Source organism: Leopardus geoffroyi, chromosome D4 (assembly GCF_018350155.1).
Source record: "Leopardus geoffroyi isolate Oge1 chromosome D4, O.geoffroyi_Oge1_pat1.0, whole genome shotgun sequence".
Classification (NCBI taxonomy): Eukaryota; Metazoa; Chordata; class Mammalia; order Carnivora; family Felidae; genus Leopardus; species Leopardus geoffroyi.
Genome location: NC_059342.1, coordinates 88,720,475 through 88,740,286, shown reverse-complemented (window position 1 = coordinate 88,740,286; position 19,812 = coordinate 88,720,475). Strand labels below are relative to the sequence as shown.

The following is a 19,812-nucleotide window of genomic DNA, read 5'->3' as shown; positions in this document are numbered from 1 at the left end:
GTCCCTCTCCCTCTGCTCTGTTCTAACCCAGGGAGTGGCCTTGTGGATGGACTGTCCAGCCTCCTTGTCCAGACTCAGACTCAGGATGCTGCCCCCCCCCCCCCACTTGCTGGATCCTCTAGCTCCTGCCTAGCACCACCTCCAGGAAGCCTCCCCGATTTCTACAGCTGCCTGAGCAGGTCCTCTCCTTGGGTGCCCTGAGCCCTCACTCTGAGCCTGGTCCCGCCCTTCTCATTACCAGGCTCACCTTGCCTTCCCGTCTGTCCTCTATGGCAAGAGGTGTGCCTGGTGCCAGGCTCGAGACTGGGCACTCAGGCCGGGCCAGCAAACATGTCTTGCTGCTAGCAGTGAAGCTAGGGAGATCAGGACACCCACCCACGGCCAAAGCGAACAAGAGTGGTGGCAGCTTTGCGTCTGGGGTAGGGGGTGTGGGCAGCATCGAGCCTAGGACTAGCTGCGGCTTTAGCTGTGGGGTCAGAGGGGCCCCCCGAGGCTGGCTCTCTAAGAGCCGCCATTTACTGAGCACCTCCTTGGTGCCGGAACCCTGCAGCAGACACGTCCCTTCCAGACCTCATTCCATGCCATGAAAATGCCAGGCGGCGGATGCTTTTACCACCAGTTTACAGAAGGGGACACTGAGGCCCAGGATAGCTGAATGACTGCCCCAAGTCCCAAAGCAGCTGGCAAACGACTGCCTGGGGACTGGAATGCTGTCACGTCAGAGCTGATGCCCGTGAGCCCATGTGATGGGCCACTGAGGGTGCTTTTCTCTGAAGCCTGGGGGGCTTCCGTGGACCATGCCATCTGGGGAAGCGGGGGTTGGGAAACCTGAATTCCGGCTTCCGGGAACACAGGAGGGATGGAGAGGGCTCGTGCCCAGGCCTGGGCACAGGGGAAAGGAGCCAGGACCCCAGGGCCCCAAGGGCTCACCCCCTTGGGTCCCAACAGGCGGGCACCTACCTTTCTTGAACTCGATCTCAAGGATGTCAGGGCTGTTGGGGGCTTTGGCGGGGTCCTGGGTCTTTGTGTAGAGGCCTGGAGGCGCTTGGTTCTGATAAAAGACAGAAAGAGGTTGGAGGCCGGGGTGCCCAGAGCCAAGCTGTGCCCTGCCAGTCCCTGCACCCACCTCCCGCAGAGATCTGCACCCCTTCTCCGGAACTAGGGGGCTACAGCCCTTGCCACCACCTGGCACGGACCCATGGTCCTCCCAGCCCCCCAGCCAGGAGCCGGCCTCCCCCCTGCACCCCCCCCCCACTTGCCAGGGGCCTGGGAAACAAAGGGCTCAAGAAATCAGACAATTTTTCCCCTCAACTTGATCTCATCTTTTTCTTCGACGCCCCCACAGCTGGAGGTAGAATAGAATAGAATAGCAGCAGAGGAACAAGTCAGGCAAGAAAAGTGTGACTTTGGAGGAGCGAGGCGGGCGGGCGGGCGGGTGGCAGCGGGCTTCCCGGGAGCGGGCGCTCGCTCTCGCAGGCGCCGGGAATTGGGGTTTATTCTGCACTGACCGCAAAGCTAATGACTACGCGTGACCTCAGCAGGTGCTCCGGCAGGCCGAGCCGTCCCCGGGGTCCCCGAGGTTAATACTCACAGGGAGAAAAGAGAAGAGTAAAGCAAAAACCCATTTGAAAGCACATCAACCTTTATGTATATTTTTCCTTGGGCGTGTTGGAAAATGGGCCTCTCGTCTTGATCCAGCGGCAGAGGGACCGTTGACTCCTGGGGCTCCCGAGGCCCTGGCTACCCGCCTCCCCCCCCCCCCCCCCCCCCACACACACATACTCCCCGCCGGCCCAGGATCCTTGCCACTGAGGGGAGGGGGGCCTGCCTCTCAGCTTGACTGCTCTAGTCTCTTCTGTGGGCACCCCGGACCTAGCAGTTTCCACCTGGGACACCTTGGGACACATAGTTCCTTAAATCTTTGCTTTCAGAACCCTGCAGACATTCACGGGTCTCTTTCCACCTGCAGTTTCTTTCAGGTTCCCAGCAGCCCCCTTTGGTAAGGTCAAGTGCTATCATCCTATCTATAGATGAAGAAATAGAGGCTGAGGGGGGGGGCGGGGGGCGGACCATGGCTGCAACTAGGTTCTGTGCCAGCCTGAACCCTGCCCGGGACAGGGAACCCTGAGACCGGCCACAGACACGAGCTGGGTTTTAGACTGGTGGGAAATACCCTCAGCCAGGGGTCAGGATCTCCCGCCCGGTGGGGGGGCCTTGGGCAAGTTGCTTTGCTTCCTTGGGCCTGTTTCCCTCACCTGCAAAATGGGGAAACGATCCCTGCCCTTGACCATCTTCCGCCATAAACACACAGGATGGTTTTTGTAATTTTGACCGGGCGTGCACATCACCCAAGAAAATGGCAGGGAGGTCGGGTGCAAATTGTGACCTGCCCCGCAGGGGGCGTATGGCAGCTGGAACAGGCCCCCGGAGGCGTCTGCCTCCGGGAAGAGCCTGTCCCGGAGAGGTGGGCCGGCAGAGGTGCCTTGGGCCCCCTCACTTGTGGTCGCTTTGCTTCTCGGCTGTGTGCCCAAGTGACCAGCCATCCTGGCTCCCGCCCGCCGAGGCACCCCTCAGTCCGGGGCAAGGGGGATGCTCGGGCTTCTAGCTCCACCTCTGAGCTCACACAGGGGTCTGCGGTGGACCCCTCCCCTCCAGATTGCTGCACGACCTGGGCCCCGCTGTATCCCTTCATCTTGTCCATCTGTAGGGTGGGAATAAGCCTCCAGAGCTGACCTCAAAGACAGACTCGGGGCAGAAGAGGGTCCTTCAGGACCTGATGCCTCCACAGCAGAGATGGAAAACCAAGGCCAAAGAAGTGGCTTGACCCGATCATATTGCCTGCCCCCCCCCCCCCAGTGTAGACTCTAGACTCCCTGTTCAGTGCTCTTCCCATCACCCCCTGCCGTTCCCCAGCTGGTTTCGAAACCAAAGGGCTGAGAAACAGAGCGAGGGATTGGGCCAGAGACAGCCACCATCGTGCACGGTGGGGACAGGCTTCGCGTGGTTTCAGAGAAATGCCCAGCTCCCCAGGCACCGCTGGGTCCCCAGGCACCGCTGGGTCCTGCCGACCACCGCATTCCTTGGGCACAGGCAGGCCCGAGGACAAACCGTCCTTGGCCAAAAGGCAAAGTGGAGCAGGGCTTGGACCTCTGGGTGTCCCCCCTGACTCCGCAGCCTCTTTCCCCACAGCCCAGGATGAACTCAAAGCGGGGTGCCAGCGCTGAGGGTCCCCGGTCCCGCACCCACGGCTCCTTCCTCCCACCCGCCCCCCCCCCGCCCCCCCAGCGCTGCCTGACCTCCAGCCGCGCTTCTCTGCGAAGCTGGGAACGGAGGACGAGATGGCCTGTACTTGGGAGGACAGAGGAGGCGGGCAGAGCCGCTCGGCCAGCGACCCACGCTCTGCGGTGGACGTCGGATGCAGCTGTCCTGCCAGTTTCCGACACCCTGACAGCACCGATTAAATAAAATAACTAAATAGAAATCAAGTGACATTTGCTTTGCATTCCGAGGTGGCTGGGCGCCTGCCTTCTTTTTTACTCTCCCTCCTAAAAGCCCAGTTCAAATGACAAATAGTTTGTTGCCGAGTATCAATACCATCTATTTATCCCTCCCAGCGGGAGGGCTCACTTCCAATGTCATCTGGGAGGGGGGGGCTGGGGGGAGGGAAGAGAGTGAAGAAAAAAAAAAAGAGAGAGAGTGGGGGGTGGGGTGGGGGGAGAGGCCGAAAGAAAGCATGAAACAGGGCCTAGAAGGAGAAATTGGAAGCAAATGGCCCATGAACTAAACCATGATGTAGAGGCATGATCGATGCTGAAAATGGTTTATTCATCCATCAGATATGGCGGGCCGGCGACTGAATGAACTCTTTCACTGTGTGCCGTATGAAGTTAAAGCAAGTAAATTTCTATCTTTCTTCGCATTAGCTGCCTCATTGCCCTTCAATCAGCCCTCACGGAGGCAGAAAATGGCTCCGCCATCTGCCTTCAGACCCTCCCTCCGGCAGGTCTTGGGGCTTTTTTTGGAGAGGGGGAGGGGGGCCCCCCGTTCCCTTAAGCTGTCTCCCCATCTCCTCCCAAGGGGGCCAGGGCTGCCGGTGGGGAGGGGGGGGTGGTTGGTGGTGGAGGCTGGCACCATGCACAGGGCATCTAGAGATGCAAGGGGGGGGGGGGTCCTGGGGTTTAGGCTGGGGGAGCCCCCCCACCCCTGCCACCAAGCTGGGCAGGCCCCGGAGAGCCGGACTGTGGGGTCCTCAGCCTTACCCCACACTGCTCAGCGGGAATGATGTTTCCTCTCACTCATACCCAGCCCAGACTTCCCTGCCCGATGAGAGGGGTCCTGCGAGGATCTCGGCCCCTTTATCCCCCAAAGAATCTTTGTGTAAGGGGGGGGGGCCAGGGAGCTCGGCTCTAAGATCGAGGTGTCGTCGCCCTGTGCTAGGGACAGGCCAAGAGCCGGCAGAAGGGAAAGGCTGGCTGGGGCCTCCCACTGTGTGCATGAGGAATCAAAGGCTCAGAGAGCTTGGGTCACTTGCCCAAGGCGGCACAGCACCAAGTGGCAGAGCCAGGATTCAGAGCCCGGTTTCTTAGCTCCGGGCCTGAGGCCCCAGCCTTCCCGATATGAGCGGGTGGCAGAATTCCTACAAAGACACTCTTTGGCCCTTACGCATCCATCCACCGCCCTCGTTAGACAGGAGGCCTGAGGGGGAGGGTCTGCCCAGGGTCACACAGCCATCTGCACCCCCAGCACTGCCCAAGGGGCACTTTCCCCTCTGGCCTTGGCTCTGCTCCCCGCGCCCCCAGTCCCCCTTGGTGGGTGAGAGTGCCACAGGATGTTTGCAGAGGGGTCGGGGTCACAGCCTGCCTCTGCCAGGCTCAGCCTCCCCCGCCCCCCTTGGCGCTGACTGACTGGCTAATTAGGGGTGGCTGGCCTGAGTGTCACGGGGTCAGCAGAGCATGAACTGGAAAAACCTGTGGCCAGCAGGCAGCAGCCCCGTGGGGCCATCAGCCCCCAGGGGGCAAGGGTGCGGGCTCTCTTGAGTGACACATTGGGCAGAGCCGAGTGTGGGTGGGGGCAGGCAATGGGGGAACCACGGAGGCAGGAGGGCCAGCTCCTGAGATGGGGTGCCCTAGCAAGGCAGTGGGGCGGGGGGAGCCACTTAACTTTGGGCCTTGGTTTCTCCCTTTCCTCTCCCGTAAGATGAGGACTGGCTTATGGCTAGGAGCCAAGGAAAGGAATCCAAGAAGAAGCTAAACCCGGGCCTGGCCCCAGAAATGGTCACTGGGAGCTGTTACAATATCACCCACAATGCCGGAGAGGCCTGGTCCCTCCGGGGGGCCCCCCCCAAGGACTCCCGGCAGGGGCTCCAGCTCCCCGACCCTCACCAGCACCACCAGGGCACCCCCCCGCCTCCAGCTGGCCTTCTTGGATCCCCCAGACCCCGCTGCCCAAGCACCCCCACCCCACACAGCACACTTCTTCCCTAACGTCAGCCACCCAGCAGCTCACCCCACCCCCAAACCAGCCGCCCTGGTGTGGGGCTGGGCCAGGGAATGGAGACACATTCCCTCAGGGACAAAGAGATTTTTCTCTTCCCAGGATAGATTTCGTCCGGGTCCCCCCCCATCCCTCACCACCCCCCCCCCCCCCGCCCCAGCCCCCGTCTCCCACGGTGGCAGGGGGAGATACAAAGGGAAACCCCCCAGGGAGAGAAATCCTAAACTTCAAACAGGGCTGAGGCCCAGCCTGGCCAGCCTGGGAGGCTGGGGACCCGGGATCAGGGCGGCCTGCCTCGGGCTGCCGTGGAAGCAGAAAACGCAGACAAATGGGTCCTGGGGCTCTAATCTGTACCACCCCCCACCCCACTGCAGCACTAGCAGCCTGAGAGCTGGTGGGCACAGCCTGGGCCCTCCTACAAGTGTCTCATCTGCCTAATTGCTTCTTTATTGTCTTACAATCACACACTCTCTCCATGCTGTCCTGAAATATTTCCTTCCCCTATTCATCTCGGGCGGCAATTAGAAAAAGAGAGCCAGGGAGTGGGGGGGGGGGGGGTGTCTCAAAACGCAGCAGCATGGAGTGGGGAGGCGGCGAGGGGAGGTGGGGGGCGGTGGGGAGGATCTGGATGCAGGCAGGGCTCGGCCCCAGGCCCACACCCGGCCCCCGTGAAATTTCAAATTAGGCTACAATCACATCAGACAGCATCGGGCCGGGCCAGAGCAGGCAGCCCGTTCACAGGAAACGGGGTGGGGGGGGGGATTACCTTGGGGTTCTCCAGGATTCCAGCCTCGTAGCTGCAGGGGGAGAGGGAAGACAGGGGATCAGGTGGGGAGGGGCAGGGAGACGCCCCCCGCCCCCACCATGCCCAACACAAGTCTGCCCTGCCTTTCTTTCTCTGCCAAAGCAACCGCTGCCAGCCCCGCCTGGAACATTCTGAGCCCACCATAGTTGGCTGTGGGAACTACAGGTTGTAGAAAAGACCCTGAGACATTTCCCTCAATCTTCTGGGGGGGCACGGCCCCAGGGCTTCCCATCTTGGGGGGGGGTGCTTCACACATGCTGTTCTCTCTGCTTGAAACACTGCGTGCACCCTGGCCAGTCCAGTCCGTTCTCATCCTTGAAGTTTGAATGTCAAATGTCGCTTCCTCCGAGAAGCCTTCCGGATACCCCAGCGGAGGCCGGGTGCCTATCATCCATCTACCCCCCAGAGGGCCGTGCAATGAGCTACAAGTGGGTCGGTCCACGCATGCGGTCACCGTGACATCTGCCCTGCGCAGGCAGGTGCTCCCTGACACGGGGCGGGGCAGCGGACAGGCGGGGGATGTCTTCCTTACCTGATGTGCATAAGGTTCTCGTCCATGCTCCACGGGTTCTTGGGGGTGACCGGGATGGGGATTCCGTGTTGCTGCAGGTAAGAAGTGACACGGGGGCGGGAGTGAGGCAGCGTGAAGGAGGCCTGAGGGGCCGGTCCGGCTGCCTTGGTTTTCTTTCCAGGCTTCAGACACACTGGTCACCACGCAGTCAAGGCCAGGGCCCCGCTCTAGTGTCCCTCCCCTCCTCCAGGCTGCACGGAGAGTGAGGGCCCTGCGGCTGGACGCGCCCCTGCAGAAACCGCAAGATGGTGTCTGCGACGTCGTGGAGTGGATACTGACCTTGGAGGTTCCTTCCAGAAGATTCTGAGCATTAGAACGGGTCCCCGACCCTCTGGCGGGGGGGGGGGGGCTGGAAGGGTCCAAACTTCCACCGCGGAAGCCATCTGTGCCCACGTGGTACTTTCTGTGCCCCAAGCAAAGGACCTCTAGCCCACGGCACTTGTTTACGATACGGGGGGCCTGGCGCTTTCTGGGAGGCACCCCTCTCCCCCTGCCTGGCGCAACGGCCACACCCATCACTCTGCAACCCTGCAAAGAACATCCTGGGCCGATCCGCACCCTCTCCATCCTCCTCTCTTGGTTCCAATCGTGTTTTGCTTCCCAAATGGTTCCACCCGTCGTGCAAGGAGAAAACTCATCCCACCCGAGACCCTGGGTCTGAAAGGCTGTTGGTGATCTCACTGTGAAGGCCCTTTCCGAATAAGGAGGAGGCTGACCCCCTTAGCTACCCCACGCTGCCCTGGGTGGACACTCGGCCGGAATCTAGCACACAGACGTCACTGGGCAGAGGCAGCTGAGGGGCCCAGCCAGGCCCCTTTAAGGCAGTGACACCTGACGCTTTGCCTCCAAGCCCCCTTTCGGCACCTTGCCCTCTGTGGTCCTAGACCTAGCCAGCCCCAGCCCCGTAGCCCCCACCAGCACCACTCTGCCTCTCCTGGTCGGGCCACCCTGAGCCACACCTATTCCCACGACTGTAAGATTCCAGCCTCCTCCAGGGAGCCCCTGGGTTTCCTTCAGCCCCACCTTAAAATTTCAAGGTAAATGAAGCTAAAAGCCCTCTAAGTTGTTTTTCTCAAGCTCTACCAGGGGAACGTTTCTGTAAGTCCGTATCTACTCGAGAATTTGTGGGCAAACAGAACACCCCATTTAGAGGGCTGCTCAGCGTTGGGGGGCCGCCTGTCTCCCCGCCAGGTTGCCAAGAGTCAAATGCACGTGCTGGCCTTAGGCTCCCTCCAGGTAGAGTGGGCCAGCTGTGGGGACCGGGACCCTGTGCGGGCGCTGGCATCCCCGGGCCGGGGGCGGAGAAAGCCAGCAGATGAGTTCCCTGCAGCCCGTTTGGGGGGATGGTTTGGAAACACTTTTGCCTTCTTTCCCACTGGGGCTCCTTGGTCGTGGTCGGAGCAAGGAGACGAGAGAGGGAGGACAGGATGGGCAGCCCCTCCAAAGAGATTTTTGTCTCCCCTCCCCTCTCTGTCCTGAGGCTCCCCACCCCCACCCCGCCCGCAAAGAAATTCTCACTGCAACTGAGACAAAAAAAAACCCTCGTCAACATGTATTGCAGCAACTGCCCTGGTTTGTAGCCCCCCCTGGCTTGTCCGCTGGCTTTTTAAAAGAAACTAATTAGGGTGACAATGCTGAGGACGGGTGATTCTGAGTGTTTTCCCCCTTGGACGATGGCTTGGGGGGGGGGCTGGATGGAAAATGCAGGCAACACATGTTTGCGGGTCTCCTACCCCACCTTTTGGCCTTGGTAACTTACGGGTCTTGAAAGCAGGGGTTTTCAAAGCCCCATTGATTTTTTGTCTCAGCTGAATCAGCTGCCTGGCTCTGAATTTTGGACAAAGCCTGGTTGCTGTTCAGTGATTCTGGTCATTTCCTGGGTGCAGAAACACGGCCTCCCTCCCAGAATGCGCTCAGACTCCCTGGAGCTCACTGCAGATACTGCCCGCCCGTGGAGGGGCGGGGGGGAGGAGAACCCAAGGCCTGGGGCCCCAGACTCGCCTGTTCCTCTCCCCTCCCCCCCCCCCCCCCCCGCCATGCTCTCCTGTCCAAAGGTTATTGGGGACAGAAGCTCAGTGAAGTGACTTCTCCCCCAAAATCTGGGAAGGAAATTCATCTTTGCTGGGAAAATCAGGAGCCGCTTTTGTGTGGGGCTTAACGGGAACGAAGGGCCACGCGTGGGGTCGCCCTGGCCCTCTCTTGAACCAGGACGGCAGTCGTGAGAATGTAGTTCGGGGTGGGGGTTCCAATTCATTATTTTTAAAGATGAAACGTGTTCCATATTCAGGATCAAGGAGACGAAGGGCTTGGGGGGGGGGGGGCGGGGGAGGCCCTGTCAACCCGGTTCTCTTAATAGCTCTGCTATTTGACAATTTGTTTGGCAACATATGGGCTTCCTCTCGTAAACTCCCCTCTTAATAATAAAACAACAGATGGTTACAGGAGATCTTTCCTCCAAGCCCTCCAGGTCTTAATGGGATGCTGGCGGCAGGGGCAGGGCCGCGTCCCCGCCGGGTCCCCTACCACGCGGCACCTTGGCTGCGGTGAGGGCTCACAGCCAGCCCCGGTGACTGCTATTTAAAACCTGAGCAATTTTCTGGCGTGTGCAACGAACGAGTCGCTTTTCCCCCCACCCCGTCTGATTGATTGAGGCTGTTTGTCAAGCGCTGCCATTGAGTCGCTAAAAAGAAAGGTGCCCTGGGGAGCGGCTAAGGATCTTGATGCAAAACTTCTAATATGTTTTATTGCAACTTGTACTTCAAAAGGGCTGGCTCGACACAAGCCTTTGTCTGCCACTGCCCCTCAGCGTGCCTACCTGTTCCCTGCAAAGCGCCGGGGACCATTAGCAGCCAGGTAACGGAGGGCCAAAGAACACCTCACTCATACCTCCCACGGAGGGGGAGGCACGGGGTGCCTGTCACCCTCTGACCTGGCGGACTGGAGACTCTCCGTGGAGATGCCCAGCCCAGGTAGTGACCACAGCGCCCGCCGTGGGGCCGGCCCAGGGGACAGGTGCCACGAGGGGAGGCAGCTGGGACAGAGATTCAGTACCCCCCCCCCGACACCCCCCCCCCCCCCCGGGATAAGGATCAGCCTTAACCTTGTATTGCTGGTCCAGCCCCTTGGAAGGGATATGCCCGGAGGGCCAGGGCTGGGGGTGATGGGGTGGGGGGGTACTCAGCCATACCTTCGCATACTCCATCAGGTCATTGCGGCCCTGGAACCGGTTGTAGAACTCAGGCATCCGCCAGGGAGCGATGACCTGGGCATGGGGACAAGGAGTCAGATGTGGGAGAGCCCAGATGCTGGCTTCTTCTGGCCCTGGGGCCACAGAGCTGGCCTCTCTGTTAAGGGGCCCAAGACTCCAACGGTCACCTGGGTGGGGAGTCCCCCACTGCATCCTCCCCGGAAAGAATACAGTCTGTGGGGTGGCCAGTGGTACCCCATTAGGCACGGGGAGGACAGGACCTGCTATACTGGGGGGGGGGGGGGGCGTGATTTGTAGAGGCCCAAGCTCCATGGCAGGATGGCCCTGTGGCCCCCAGCTGGGTTCCCTGGCTTTCTGGGCATCCGTCTCTCTGAGACTTGAGGGTTTGAACCAGACAGGCCTCGGGTTTCCTACTAGGACCCCCGGTCAGAGGGCTAGCAACCCCCGACCCCTGCCCGGGGTGGGGGTGGGGGGCGGTCCACACCACTGCAGAAGCCCTGCAGGGCTCAGAGACAACGCATGGTGCTCTCAACCCATTTCTGCATGCCGGAGCTGCGCTGGGTGGGGAAGGGAGAGGGGTCACAGCCTGACTGAGGGCACTGAGCTCATTTCACGGGGGGCCCCATCAGCCTGGGGGTGTAAGGGTCAGGCCCCCAAGGAGAGCCCCCACCCAGCCCTGGAGCCAGCCAGGCCCCTGCCTCTGATGGCAAGCTGCCCCTGGCACAGGCTCGGCCATGGGGGGCACCCTCTGGTCTCATCTCATCTCAGCTTTGGCCCCTGCCCTCAGCCCCATCCCAGCCCCTCGGCTCGGCCTCTGCAGACAGAGATCCAGAAACCAGACACCTTGCCCTCCTCCCCCAAGCTGCTGTGGGAACCCAGGGAGGGGGGGGTCAAGAGAAAGCCCCCATGGCCACCGGCCTGCGACAAGCTAGCAAGCAGCCACTGCCGAGGGCTTCTTAGCTGCCCAGTGTTTGGGGACCATTAAAGCTTACCTCCAGGTCACTGCCACCCAGCAAGCAGCTGCTGGCTGGTTAAAGGGACAGAGAAAGATGGTCTACTTTAAAAAAGGGACACTTGGGGCGCCTGGGTGGCGCAGTCGGTTAAGCGTCCGACTTCAGCCAGGTCACGATCTCGCGGTCCGTGGGTTCGAGCCCCGCGTCGGGCTCTGGGCTGATGGCTCGGAGCCTGGAGCCTGTTTCCGATTCTGTGTCTCCCTCTCTCTCTGCCCCTCCCCCGTTCATGCTCTGTCTCTCTCTGTCCCAAAAATAAATAAACGTTGAAATGGGGCACCTGGGTGGCGCAGTCGGTTGAGCGTCCGACTTCAGCCAGGTCACGATCTCGCGGTCCGTGAGTTCGAGCCCCGCGTCGGGCTCTGGGCTGATGGCTCAGAGCCTGGAGCCTGTTTCCGATTCTGTGTCTCCCTCTCTCTCTGCCCCTCCCCCGTTCATGGTCTGTCTCTCTCTCTGTCCCAAAAATAAATGAACGTTGAAAAAAAAAAAATTAAAAAAAAAAAAAAAAAGTTGAAAAAAAAAATTTAAAAAAGGGACACCTGGGTGGCTCAGTCGGTTACGTGTCCGACTTCGCCTCAGGTCATGATCTTGCGACTCGTGAGTTCGAGCCTCACGTCAGGTTCCGTGCTGGCAGCTGGGAGCCCGGAGCCTGCTTTGGATTCTGTGTGTGTCTCTCTCTCTGTCCCTTCCCCACTCATGTTCTCTCTATCACAAATAAGCATTAAAAAAAAAATTTTTTTTAAATAAACAAATAAGGAAACCTCTTAGGGCTCCTTCAGTGCTCAGGAGGAGACACGTCTTCTGGAGCTTTAGCCTGAAAGGACCTCGAAGGAGCTCAGACCTAGGCCCGTCCTGTCCAGTCTGGCAGCCAGGAGCCACGTGTGGCCACCAAGACCCGAAACGTGGCCGGTCCCGACTGGGATGTGCTGCCACCGCAAAGCACAAGGAGCTTGAAGACTCAGAACGGAAAACATCTCATGAGTAATGTGTTCACATCGATGGCAGGTTAAATGACACCACTGGGGTACACAGGGTTCAGGACATACGTGCGGTACATATTATTACAATGAGGTCACCCGTCGCTTTTTATCTTGTGTTTTTTTACCGGTTTGTTTTGATGCGGCTGCTAGAAAAACGTAAATTACCCATAGGGCTCCCATTGGTGGCACATTAGAGCTCTGTGGCCCAGCCTTGTCTACTCATTGTATGCCTGGAGCCTGGCCCAGGGCCTGATCTGAGTAAATATAGAAGGAAGGAAGGAAGGAAGGAAGGAAGGAAGGAAGGAAGGAAGGAGAGAGAGAGGGAGGGAAGGAAGGAAGGAAGGAAGGGAGAAAGGAAGGAAGGAAGGAAGGGAAGGAGGAAAGAAAGAAGGAAGGAAGGAAGGAAGGGAAGGAGGAAGGAAAGAAGGAAGGGAGAGAGGGAGGGAGGAAGGGAACAGATAAGATAGATGGACACAGGCCCAGGCCCCAGGCCAGGCTGGGGGGGGAACAGAGGCAGCGGTGGCCGACACACAGCCCTGATGTGTGCTCTCATGCCTGGGTGACAGGCCACGGGCAGGGGCGGTTGATTCCCCAGATCCTGGTGATTTCCACCCAGGAAAGGATCCAGGATGCAGGGGGTCAGGGCTCAGGCAGCCGGAGCAGAGCCAGGGCCTTAGCTGGGTGGCCCCAACCCTGGGTGTGCTATGAGCTCCTAGAAACAGGCCAACATTGTCCCAGAACTGTTCCGGCCTGGAACCGAGAAGCCGGACCCGGGAGCACCAACGACACTGGCCAAAGGGCGGCTATGTCTTTCTGTCCAGTGCTCTGACCTACCCAGGCCCCTGGGCAGCGCCTTCCAGGGGGACTAATGGTCAGAGAGGGTGCCGTGGCCTCTCAGCTGGCGTGAGCACAGCGTCTCTCCCGAGCAAGAAGGGAACCACCCACCTGGAGACTCAGGGGCACTCTGTCCCTGTCCGTGGAACCTCCCAGAACTCCACACCCTGCCCTCCCCCGCCGGTGACATTAGCTCCCAGCACCCACCTTCGGGGGAGGAACAACATCTTACCTTAATCTGAGGGGCCAGTGAGTAGCAGGTGAGCTCAAACCGGACCTGGTCATTTCCCTGAAACACGGAACGGGGGTTGGGGATCACCGGGAGTCATAGGACAGGCGCTGGGGGCAGGGACGGCACCGTGTGACGGCCGACAACCTGCCTGAGGGCTGCTCAGGGCAGGCCCACCTCCAACCCCGAGATCTTCTGAGGTGGGGACTGTTACAAGCCTCCTTCCTGGAGAGGAAGCCCCGGCCCCTGCCCTTTAGGTGGAGTCAAGATTAGAATCCAGGACTCCGAGTACACAGCCGAGCGGTGTGGGTGGGGGGCGTGTGGCCCGACGGGGGTACACCTGTCTGGGAACACGGTAGGGCGAGCACACGTATCATCATGTCTGTGCACACTTCAGGGGGTGCACACATGTGTGAGGCGGGGGGTCTAGCCCCGCCGAGATCCCCGTCCTCCTCTAGGGAGCCCCCAGCTGTCCACACCTCAGCCTTCTTCCCCCCACCTGGCCCCATCTAACCCCCACCCAGAGATCCAGCCCAGGGCTGGGGCTCCGTGGTCCTTTGACGACTCATATCCATCCAGTTGGGAATCCCGTCTCCTCTCTGAGCCTCAGTTTCCCCATCTATAAATCGCTGGGGGAGGGGGGGGGCAGGGAATGGGTGCAACCAGGTGACCCCTGAGGGCTCTTTGCTCCTCGGTTCCTCTCTGAACGGACAGGGAACTGATGTCCAAAGGAACTAGTTCAAGGGCACTGAGCCTGCCTCCCTGGGAGGGTTGCCCTGCCTCTCCGCGCCTGCGTAAAATAAAGACTCATCTGACACCCCAGGGCGCTGACGACGGGGAGGAGGAAGAGAAGGCCGCAGACACAATGGTTGCCAGCGTCCTGCCTGCTTCCCGTCAGCTCGGCGCCCAGAGGGGGACTTAAGCTGTGGAAATAACAGAGGGGCCTTTCGCCTACTGTGAAAACTGCACGGGCCCAGCCAGGCAGCGGCGGGAATAACATGTTATTTTCCAGAGAGTTGTCAGGCGGCGTGGAAATACAGGCTGCAGCCCCTCTCTGCGGAGCCAGGAGCCGAGGGGCCGAGGCCGTCCCTCTCTGATGCCTCCCAGGCCCATCCGGCTCCCCGCCTGCCAGCCAAGCCCCGTAGTGAGCACCTCCTATGTGCTGGCGGCCACAGGGGAAAGCCGCCTGGGGCCAGGGGGATAGTTAACCCAGCTTTGCTGACAAGGCTCAGAGAAGCGATGCCACTTGCCCAGGGCCGCGCAGCCGACGGACAACGTTTCCGTCCCAACAGCTCACAGGCCAGCGACCGGTCCGAGCTCCGGACTTAAACCCGTTGAATCCTTACGGCCGAGATAGGTTCCGGTATCGTCCCTGCCTGACAGATGGGGAAACCGAGGCACAGGTGGCACGCCTGCCCAAGGACCCGTGGCGGGCACAGCTCCCGGGGCAAAGGCAGGCGATGAGGAAGCAGGCTCGGTTCAGATCGGCGAAGCCCACGAAGCCCACAGTATTGCGTCTCCTGGTGATTCCCCCCTCCCCGCCGTGGCTTCACGTTTCCCCAGTACAATGGCCACTTGTGCCTCCTCGGACAGGCACACCCGGGCTGGTGTCTGCCTGTCCAGACCCACATGGGGACACCCATCTGTTCCACAGTCAAGAGACCCTCGCAGAAGCCAGACGGGCCCCCTTGCTTCAAACTCTGTCCCAGGTTAAGACTCCAGTTGGTCTAAGTCCTTCCTCCCCCTGGAACCCCAGGACCCTCGGCACCAGGGCGGCCCCGAGGGCGGGAGGGGGGGGGTGTAGCCATGTGTGGCCACGCGCTGATACACGTGCAGGTGTGCGTAAGTGTGGGTGCAGCGCCCACGGGGCCCGGAGGGGCTGGGGGAGGGGGGTCCGCCCATCTGTTCCTCGGCTAACCATACAGATGGCGCCATTTACAGACCTGCTCCCCGTACCCCTGCCTGAGTCTGGCTCATATTTCCAGGCCCTTCTTCCAAAACTGGGGGGGTGAGGGGGGTGCCGGAAGGGCCACCCCAGCTTCTGTGCAGCTCTCTGCTAGCGAGGGATCAGGGCAGGGCGTGGAGGGGGGACCCCCAGGTCCTGCTCAGTACCAGGTGCCGCCCAGCTGCCTCCCTCCCGCCTCCAGGCCTTCGCAAGGGCTGTTCCAGCCTGGGATGCCCTTCCCCGCGGCATCCCTGGCTAACTCTTGCTCCCGCCCTGTTCCAGCCCCTGCTGGGTTAGGGCTCCTAAGTCCCGAGCGCCTCCTGTACCAGCGTCCCCGTGCGTGGAGGAGGGCCTGTGCTGGATCAGTATTCGGGGAGTGAATGGACACCGCGGGAAGGTGACATCTATCCGGGAGGCTGGAACGAGTTTCCTCCATCCGCGACTCAGGAGCCAACAGCTGGGAGAGGCCAGCGGCTGGGTGTTCCAAATGGCCACAGCCTCAGGACTGGCCACGCTGGGATCTCCCCCACATCTGCAGGGGGGGCGGGGGGCGGGGCCGCAGTCTGCTTATACCCCAGCTCTCTCTTCACCGTGAACCCCTGCAGAAAACTCCGCCGAGCGTCCTTCTGGCACCCGTCTTTGGGGTGGCCGGCCACACCCCACGGGGCCCAGGTGCCTCCATCTGGGGCCACAAGCCTCCCTCGCTTGCCCGCAAAGTCCACCTCCTGATCGCTGGTGCCCACTGCAGGCCGCCGGCCCCTGTCCCCGCTCCTTCCTGCCTCAAACACTTGGCATTTCTCTGGACCCGGCCCCAAGCCTTCCTGGCTCTCTCTACTCACACCTCTCGGGGCTAGGAAATTGTCTTCAGAGACTTTGGGGGGCTTCCTCAGGTTCTGCAGGTAAGGGGAAACTAAGGCACAGGAGTATGCCTCGCCCATCAACCCCCAGAAGGGACAGCAGACCCGGGGTAGCACAGCACACACCTTCTCACCCGAAGGCCTCAAATCCAAGCCTCTGGTGTCCTCTTGTGGCCAAACAGAGGGTGCACACGGCTGCAGGTGGCTGCTCGCCGCCTTGTGGGGTTAGTTGGCGGGGGGGGGGGGGGGGGGGGGGGGGGGGGGGTGTCAGGGAGGGTCTCTCCCTGGACCCTCGAGTCTCCCACACCAGGGCCAGACCCACCATTCACTCCGCCAGCCCTGAACACCACCCATCCTCAGTCCTGGGGGGATCTTCTCCAGGCAGGAGCCCTTCCAGAATCCTGATCGGGTCTCAGCTTAAAATGCCTCGTAGAACGGGGAGCTCACTGCTCAGCTCAGCACACCCGGGGCGGATGACAGGGCTCCGAAACTTCTTTATTCCGCACGGACATGTGTTCTCACTGACCTTCCTCTGCCTGCCTGCAGGAGCCCCCAGTACAGCTCTGAGAGCCGTACGGCCCGAACCTCCGGGGTCTCGCGCACTCTGTCCTACAGCCCTCGAGGCGGCAGGGGACGCGCACATCCCCGTGCAAACAGCCCAGCTCTGTCACCCTGCTCACCATGTGCTCACGACTGGGCTCTAGGGTCACAGGTCTGCGCGAGAGACACCAGTCCCCTTCCTCCGTAGAAGGAACTCCCACCATTCCAGTCCAGAACCATCCCCAACACACCAGTGGGGGACTCGCTGGCCACCCCCCGCCCAGCCTGGGGCCCTCCCGTGCCCCTGATGAAGTGCTCTCAGAAGTCAACCCCTCAGCATGGCCGCGGCCAGGCCCCGAGCCTGCTACCTCCCACAGCGACAGTTCTGGCTAGATGCTCCCAGACGGGCTGTTGTTGGGGGCTCCGTGCCCCCAAGCCTTGGCACAGGCGGATCCCTCTGCCGGGCACACTCTTCCCGTACCCCATCACTCACTCACCCACACTCCTCCTGCAGGGTCATGTTCTGGAGATCAGCCTCCCTCCCCTGCCTGTTGCCCCCACGGCTGAGAGGCCCCACCCCTACAGCCACCTTATCGTATCTGTCTGTCTGTCTGTCTACTCTCCTCTCCCTTGCTAGGACACACAGGCTCCCTGAGGGCGGGAGGAGCCCCAGAAGTTCAATACTGTTGCCAGACCCGGCTTGTGTCCAACCCTTTCCATATAAGCTTGCTGACCTCGTGCCCAAGTGCCTGAACGAACGCATCAGCTCTCGAAGACCGGAACCAGGGCCACCCTGGCCGGCAAGGCCACCCTCAAGTCACGTCTGCTCTGTCATAATCTAGGCTACAAGTGTCCCTGTGTCACAGCGAGCCACAGTCTGCTTCCCCTCCCACTGCCCTGACCAGCCTGGGCAGGGGCGGGGCCTGGGTCAGGTTAGCATGAGCGCGCTGGGAAGGTAGTGAGCTCCCTGTCGCGGGGAGGGGCAGGGTCTGCTGACTGTGGGGTTGTCAGGGAGCCAAGCCCTGTACCGGGGGGGGGCTCCTGGCTTGGCGTCCAGTGACGTTGAGAGCCCGTGACCACACAGGCTTGCTGACACCATCGCCCAAGACTTGTCTGCCTTGCAATCTTGTGTCTTGAGCACGGCCACCTGTGGGACAGCGTGCAGAGGGCTCTCCTGCCTTGTCCCCCACCGGGCCCCCTCCCTCAGTCTGCACTGGCCACGCAGGGGCCGGAAGGTGGGGGTGTGTCACGGGTTGACTGGTGTCCCCCACAAGAGCCAGGTTGAAGCCCCAGCTCTCAGTACCCGAGAACGTGACCTTATTCGGAAACAGGTCTTTGTAGAAGTGATGAGGTTAGGATGGGATCAGAAGGGTGGGCCCTAATCTGATAGGACTGGTGTGGTATAAAAGGGAGGAATTTGGACACAGAGCGAGCCATGCCCGAGGGCAGATGAGGGCCCCAGAGAAACCCGGAGAGGCCTGGATGGACGCCTTCCTCGCCGCCCCCCCGCCGGGGGAGCCCGACCCTGCCCGCACCTCGGCCCTGGAATCGTGATACGACACACTTCTATGGCTGGAGCCACCAGGCCTGTGGCGCTGTGGGGCGGCGGCGGTCCTGGCCAACGAAGACCCACAGGGGCCACCCAGGTGAGATCCACCCTGCTTTGCTAATGTGGGGTTTCCAGCCCTTTCCACCGCATTGCATGGTGACCTGTGCTCTGTGACCCGGGCCAGGGGTGATTGCCCTGAGCCGCAGGGTCAAGTCCGCCAAACTGCTCCCCCCGTAGACAGAAGACACACACGGACCCACAGCACCCAGCTGCCTACGCCCTGGTACCCGCTCCCGCGAATACCACTCGTCCTACTCAGACTGGACAGGCAGTATGGACAGTGAGCATGTCCGCTGCTCGCCTGCCTCTCCTGGGGGCGAAGCCTGCAACCACCCTGGTTTCCCGAGTCCCCTTTGCAGGTTCCCTGCCACCTCCCCCCGCCTCTGCCCAGCCCTCCCCAGCACCGTCCATCCATTGGCTCACCTTTCCTGTGGCGCCGTGAGACACATACTTGGCTCCCTCCCGCTGGGCGATCTCCACTTGTTTCCGGGCAATGCAGGGCCTGGCGAGAGAGGTGCCCAGGAGGTAGCGGTCCTCGTACAGCGCGCTCGACTGGATGGCGGGCCAGATGAACTCCTCCACAAACTCCTTGCTGACGTCCTCGATGAACACCTACAGGGAGAGGAGCCCATGGAGTGAGGCTCGGCAAGGAGAGGGCCCAGGCAGACGACAGAGCCCTGTGTCTACGGCAGACTCTACTAATGGATCCTGGCCAGATGCGCCTCCACTTTACCTTCTGTTTATCTGTAGCAGACATCATTAATCAACCCTAGCACACAGTACTCTTACTCCCTTCCTGCACTCGTGGCAGACATTGCTAATCAAGCCTGATAGGCCATCTAGCTGAAACCGTATGCGGACTTTAAGTCCCTCCCAACCTTCTGGGCCTGAGATGAAACTTGTTGTCACCTAAGATCTAAAGCAGTAGATAGGAGATAGTAATCCACAAAAGCTCTTAACTAGGGATGATTTTGTCCACCAGGAGCAGTGACAATAGCTGGAGATATTTTTGGTTCTCACACCGGTGGGTTGGGGGAGAGGGTTTCTGATATCTCATGGGCAAAGGCCAGGGATGCTGCTAGACATCCCAGAAACCTCAGGGCAGCCAGCTCCGTCCCAAGAGTGCCAAGGTTGAGAGGCCCTGATCTAAAGGAATGGTTCTCAGAGCATAGACCTCTGGACACCCTCAGGACCCTTTCAAGGAGACTGAGTGAGTGAAAAGATTTTTTTTTTTTTTTAATTTGAGAGAGAGAGAGAGAGCACGAGTTGAGGTGAGGGGGCAGAAGGAGAGAAAGAGAGAATCCTAAACAGGTGTTCTCCCAACTTGGGGCTTGATCCCACGACCCTGGATCATGACCGGAGCTGAAATCAAGAGTCAGATGTTCAACTGACTGAGCCACCCAGCGCCCCGGAAAGATTTTTTATGATGATGCTAAGCTGTCATTTGCCTTTTTCACTAGGGTTGGCGTTCACACTGGCACCTCAGCCCAAATCAAGGCAGAGACACCGCCACTGTGTTCCTAACGTCTTGTTTCCACCGCGATGATTTCACTTAAGAACGGTCTCAAAGCTGCAGCAAGGATTACTTCCGTTGAATCTCAAGCACAAAAGGTGAAATGCACATGAAGTCCTTCTGGTGCCTTCCAAAGCGAGTTACAAGCTGAAGTAGCCATTTTTTTTTTCATGAAACATCGTTTTTACTTGAAAGCATGACAGACAAAACATGGCCTT

The 19,812-nt window shown here is 60.4% G+C and overlaps 1 protein-coding gene across 2 annotated transcripts in view; it reads right to left on the bottom strand.

The window, feature by feature from the left end:
* Positions 1-19,812, bottom strand: part of ASS1 (argininosuccinate synthase 1) — a 53,362-nt gene that overhangs the window by 22,109 nt on the left and 11,441 nt on the right. For both annotated transcript variants that reach the window (XM_045467641.1, XM_045467642.1), the window contains exons 5-10: positions 18,505-18,693; positions 13,134-13,190; positions 10,057-10,131; positions 6,831-6,901; positions 6,260-6,290; positions 961-1,051 (exon numbers count right to left, since the gene is read on the bottom strand). In XM_045467641.1, coding sequence (XP_045323597.1) covers positions 961-1,051; positions 6,260-6,290; positions 6,831-6,901; positions 10,057-10,131; positions 13,134-13,190; positions 18,505-18,693 — 514 coding nt within the window. The remainder of the gene's footprint in view (positions 1-960; positions 1,052-6,259; positions 6,291-6,830; positions 6,902-10,056; positions 10,132-13,133; positions 13,191-18,504; positions 18,694-19,812) is intronic.